At 42.9% G+C, this 6,000-nt stretch overlaps 1 protein-coding gene across 1 annotated transcript in view; it reads left to right on the plus strand.

Moving 5' to 3' along the window:
* The window catches only part of LOC149253042 (uncharacterized), a 53,754-nt gene extending 48,133 nt beyond the window's left edge, over window positions 1-5,621 (plus strand). Inside the window, exons 2-4 of the mRNA XM_089454349.1 lie at window positions 3,513-4,351; window positions 4,474-4,657; window positions 5,554-5,621. Coding sequence (XP_089310475.1) covers window positions 3,513-4,351; window positions 4,474-4,657; window positions 5,554-5,621 — 1,091 coding nt within the window. The remainder of the gene's footprint in view (window positions 1-3,512; window positions 4,352-4,473; window positions 4,658-5,553) is intronic.
* Window positions 5,622-6,000: the final 379 nt, after the last annotated feature.

The raw sequence follows: 6,000 nt of genomic DNA on the forward strand, positions 1-6,000 counted from the left end.
AACTAGACCTCTTGAGTAAAGGGGCAGTCTATGAATAGGTGATCGATCGTTTCCTAGTCCTTGCAGCAGAGAGGGCACCTGTGTGGACCAATGATTCCTCTTTTCTCTAAGTTTTCCCCAATGAGGGTCCTTCTGTGCATGAGAGTCCAGCAGAAGAAGTTGATTTTTGGGAGTCCAAATGGGTCCCAAACATGCTGCCAAAGCTTTGTAGTATGGATCTGATGTTGTTGTTCTTGGAGAGCTACAAAACCCAACCGAGTTGAGTAAGTTCCAATCTTCCCCCAGCCCCACTTGTCCCTCGAATGCAGGTGCACAGGAGCCAGACCAATGAGTTTATCTAATAATTGATGGAGTTGAGGGAGCATCCAATCAGGGGGGTGATGTAGGTCCCAGTTACTCCAGTTCCCTGTTGAATCCCATGTGCAAATGTCAGCAAGTTTGTGGATACCTTTTTGGATGAGCCAGTTACGCAAGTCTGCTATATCTGGTGCAAGACTTAGGGGTTGGAGACCCGTGATCTTGTCCTCCCACAGTCTAATTCTTTTCCCATTTCCTAGAATTTTGTAGAGTTGTTCTTTGAAGAATTTCCAGCCTTGGCTGCACAGCTTCCACAGCGTGGTTCCTTTGTGCGAAGCTCCTTCATCAATATTCTTTATTGAGAATCTGTGCAGATATTTTTTAATTAAAACTTGACTTACAAGGTGTCTTTGGTTTGACAAGAGTTTCCAAAGGATCTTCCCTCCCATTGCCAGATTGGCCAACACAAGATCTCTTACCTGAAGTCCACCTTCAGATATTGGCCTTTTCACTATGTCCCAGCTTACTATATGGAATTTTTTTTGGTTCCCCTTTCCTCGCCATAGAAAATTTCGAATAAGCTTTGCTAACTGATCGGTGATCATTTTTGGAGCTAAGAGGAAAGAGGCCTGGTAGATAGGAAGCGATGAGAGGACTGACTTGACCATAGTGAGCTTCCCAGCTGTGGTAAGCCATTGTCCGCCCCAAGCAGTCATTTTTGCCTTGATTTTGCTGATAATTTCCATCCAATGAGGGGCCTTAGTAGTACCCAAGGTTAAAGGCAAACCAAGATACTTGATTTTTTCCCAAGAGTCATATCCAGTGAAACCCAGGGCTTGCGCAATCCTGAGTATAGATCGCTGGTCTACAACCCAGCCGTACACTGCACTTTTTCTATTATTGACCATAGCTCCAGAGACTCTGCAGAAGCTTTGGATTACTCCACTGAAGGCTCTTGCTATTTTAATAGAGGCTCCTCCCAAAAGGATAGAGTCGTCTGCGAACAAGGCATGATTGATCGGGGTTGTTTCGAGTATCACCTAATTCTACGAAGTGTCCTGTTGAGCTTCTCATCAGAGAGCTTTCGGCTTAGAGAGTCTGCCATCAGAATATACAGGAAGGGGGACAGAGGGCAGCCTTGCCTGATTCCCCTTGAAGCTTTGAAGTAGTTTGTCGCAGTGTTGCAGGAATCGCCCCCCCCCCCCCGGATCCTAGGCCGGAATCGCGTCCCGTACGGAAGCGTTCCGGAACCTCTAGGCGAAGCGCGATTCCTGTTTTTTAAGGCGATTCCTGGAAAAGAGGAAGCGTTGGCCCGGATCCGCGCTTCGGAGGGCGCTTCGGGCCTCCGGAAGCGCCTCGCTTCGGCCCGGAAGCGCACGCTTCACGAGCTCCGGATCCGCGCTTCCGGAAAAGCCCGCGGGTCAGCATTGTAACTCGTTTTTTTTTTATTATTTTTTTTTAAATTTAACTTGAGTTTGCATGAGGGGGTGGGTTAGGGTGAGGTTAGGGTGGGTTTAGGGTGAGTTTAGAAAAGACTAAAGCCCCCATTCTCTTCTCATTTTCTCACTTTGAGTTTATGAGAGTTGGAGAAGAGAAGAGAGGAGAGGAGAAGAGAAGAGAGGAAAGGAGAGGAGAAGAGAGGAGAGCTTGGAGGAGTGAAGAAGGAGGAGCTAGGAGAAGGAGGAGGAGCTTGGAGGACTTCATCTACAAGAGCTAAAGAGGTAAGTTCAAACCCCAAACTCCCTTGTTTTTTTGAAAAAAAAATTGTATTTTTCTCCTCCCTCTCCTACTCTTTCCCATTGTTTCTACTTGCTCCTTTATTTACAGGTTGTCCACCACCTATATCCATATTCCAAGATGGTGTTCTTTTGGCTTCTATGTATCATTCCACTCTTGGTTTTAATGATGGCAAGGGTGAGGAATAGAGGGGAAGAGGAAGGGGATGAACTTGGTCCTAATAGTAGTGACCCAATGTATGATGAGGAGGAAGGGTTTGAAGAGGAAGGGGATGAACTTGAAGGGGACACTGAAGCACAAGATGGGAAAGGTACATCAACACCCTTGTGGAACTATGTGACCAAACTTGAAGGGGGAAAGGGTGGTGGATCTTACAAATTTATGTGCCCTCATGGTTGTCATGGAGGAAAACCATATACGGGTTCATATACCCGTCTGAGGAGGCATCTTTGTGGGGTGCTGGACAGTGATGAAAAAAAGGGTTCTGTGGGGGTACAAATTTGCCCAAACATTTCAACTGAACAAAGAAAAAAATACATCCAAATAGAGATGGCTGCACAACAAAAAAACAAGAAACAAAAAACTCATTATGAATCAAGTGCAACCTCTAAATTTGGTAGTTTCCCATCTCCTCATGGTACTTCTGCAACCTCTGGAGGTAGAAAAACAATAGGGGATTTCCTTAATGTTTCTGGGAGGGATGATGTGGATGGAAAGATAGTCCGTTTTCTTTGTGCTTGCGGTGTACCATTCAATGTGCTTCGCTCTCCCTATTGGCATGACATGGTAAAGGCCATCAATGAAGCCCCAAAAGGATACAAGGCCCCCAACTATGAGAAAGCTAGAACAGTGTTATTAGAAAGTAAAAAGCTAAGGTTCAAAGAGCTTTGACACGTTTTACACATGAGTGGGTGGATTCTGGGGTATCCATTGTATCAGATGGGTGGACAAATATTAGAAACCAACATTTGATAATGTTCTTGGTGTTTCTTCTAGTGGTGCAGTATTTATTGCATGTCATGACTCCTCCTCCATCAGTGCAACTGCACAAAACATTGCAGATCTCCTATTGAAATCAATCAAAGATGTTGGTCCGAATAATGTGGTTCAAGTGATCACAGATAATGCAGCAAATTGTAAGGCAGCAGGAAAAATTATTGAGCGTACTCATCCACACATCTTTTGGTCTGGGTGCCTGGTTCACACATTGAACCTTTTGATGCATGATATTGTGAAACACAAAGATTGTGGGTGGATTGCTGAGGTTTACAGGAAAGGGAAGCAGCTCATTAAATTCATCACAGGGCATACAAGGGTAAACTACTTCTATGGCACTTACTCCAAGTTGCAATTGCTTAAAATTGCAAAGACAAGATTTGCTAGTTATTACCTCACCTTTAGGCGGCTAGTGAGGGTGAGACAAGCTTTAACTAATCTGGTGTGTGCTGAAACATGGGATGAAATTAACACTGACACAGATGGTGCTAATGTAGTCAAGGACACTGTTCTTGACAGTTACTTTTGGTCACAGGTTAAATATGTTTTGCAATTCACCAAACCAATTTATTACATGATCAAGTTTGCAGATTCAGATCGACCAGTAATTGGGGAGGTGTATGAGCAAATGGATAGCATGTTGGGGCAGATTAAAGACATTGTTGAGCCTAGAGATACCACCTTGTACAATTATATTCGTGAAGAGGTGCAAAACCGATGGGAAATGCTAAATATTCCATTGCATGCATTAGCATATGTTTTGACACCTAAATACTATCATCCATCATGGCTTTCAACACCAGCACCTGGGGGGGGAAGCAGGAAAAAACCACACCAAGATAAAGAGGTTCACGAAAAATACATGGCTGCATTGAGTAGATTAATCCCTGATGATGAGGAGGCTGCATTGGTACGGAGACAGGTGAGCAACTATACGCTCAACACTGGTCCATTTGGGAGCATGCATGCAATTCAAGATCGAGAGACTTTTTCTGCTCTTGAGTGGTGGAACATGCATGGAGGGGGTACTCCACTTCTACAGAGTTTGGCATTGCGGGTGCTATCACAGGTGGTAAACACTTCTTCTGCAGAGAGGTGTTGGAGCTCTTATTCTTTCATCCACAGTGTTAAAAGGAACAGGTTGAATTTAGACCGGGCAGAGAGCTTGGTTTATGTTCATTACAACTTGCGATTGTTGTCCCATTACTATGAAGATGCAAAGTCTAATAAAGACTTGTTGATTTGGGACAAGAATCCAGAGGAGCCCAATTTGGAGGATGGAGTGTTGCGACTAGAGCAATTAGAGGATGCTCTTATCCAGGTATGTCCATTGTGGTATGAATTTTCCAATTTTCCCTTATAAAGCATTTCTCTAATTCATGTTTTTAATTTTTTTGTTAACTAGTGTTTTTTTTTTTGCATGAATTTTTTGAGCGATTCTAGGATGATGATGACCGTGTTGATATGCCACCACCCCCACCCCCATCTGGTCCCTTGGTTCCTAGGTTCCATGGTTCAACACCAACAGCAGGGGGTTCTTCTTCATCAGTTCCAGTGCCACGACTTACACAAGGACCATCTTCTTCATTGCCACCACGTGGAGTCCCGCCATCACGTTCTATTCGTGGTGGAAGGAGGAGAGATTAGTAGATATATTCACAATCTACTTCTTTTTGTCATAGATTACTCATTAGACTTGTAGACTTGTGAATTTGAATTTTGAACCTTTTTGGCTTGGCGGTGACCAAGTGACATATTTTGTAAACATTATTATTTGAATTTTGGACATGACAAATGTTGACAGTTGCTCACTTGCTAGATAAATCATAATATGCTCTATGTTTTATGTTTTATAATATGCTTAAATGTTTTATGTTTTATAATATGCTTAAAAATTTGATGTATGTTTGTAATAGCTAGAATATAGATGATTGTTGTACATACTAGTAACTACAATGGAATCATGGATGCCATATCTATCTTGATTTATGCAAAAATATGCATGTTTTCATGTCTTCTACAATTAATTTGGTATTTGGGATGTTTGTTTTGAGTATAAATGCAAAAAAATATAAAAAAATATATATATATATAGCAGACGCTTCCGCGGACGCTTCGCTTCCTAGATTTTTGGAAAATGACGCTTCCGCGCTCCGCGCTTCCGCTTCCGCTTCGCTCCCGCTTCGTGCAACATTGGTTTGTCGATCTACCATTTACTAGAGGGACTATCCAAGGTTCTCCAATGCATGCTTTAATCAAATTTACAAATTCAGAACTGAAACCAAATGCAGAAAGAACTTGGAGAAGCAAGGAATGTCTTACTCTATCGAAGGCATTCGCCATATCCAGTTTGATGAGCATACCTTGCTCTTTGCATTGGTGGCTAGAATGGATGATTTCCTGCACCAGTATCACATTGTCCAGGATATGCCTGCCTTTGACAAACCCTCCTTGATTGGGAAAGATGACTTTTCCAACAAAGTTTTTATTCTATTAGCAAGTAGCTTGGTGAGAATTTTGTAGGACGCGTTGCAAAGCGAGATTGGTCTGAATCTGACGAATGTCTCCAGGTTGGCTTCTTTGGTAATTAGGGCTAGGAAGGTGGAGTTTGTGCTTCCTCCCACTTTAACTTTTCGAAGGAATCCTTTGATCATTTGATACAAATTAGCCTTGATGATATCCCAGCAGAGTCTATAGAAGTGTATTGAGAATCCATCAGGTCCTGGGGCTTTCTCTGGTTCCATCTTCCATAAGACATTGCTAATTTCTTCTTCATTGAATGGCTTCAAGAGAGTTGCATTGTCCTCCTCGTTAACCATCCTTGGGACGTGCTTGAGGAAGTCTTGTGCTTCCTCATTATCCTCCACGCCTTCTTCTTTGAACAGCAGCTGAAAATGAGAGGTTGTCGCCTCTTTTATCAGAGTTGTGCCTTTAAGAACAGTCCCATCTGGCGAGGTAATTTCAGCAATG

Source organism: Pinus tabuliformis, chromosome 7 (genome assembly GCF_031772625.1).
Source record: "Pinus tabuliformis cultivar Carrire ecotype Pingquan chromosome 7, CPIR1, whole genome shotgun sequence".
NCBI lineage: Eukaryota > Viridiplantae > Streptophyta > Pinopsida > Pinales > Pinaceae > Pinus > Pinus tabuliformis.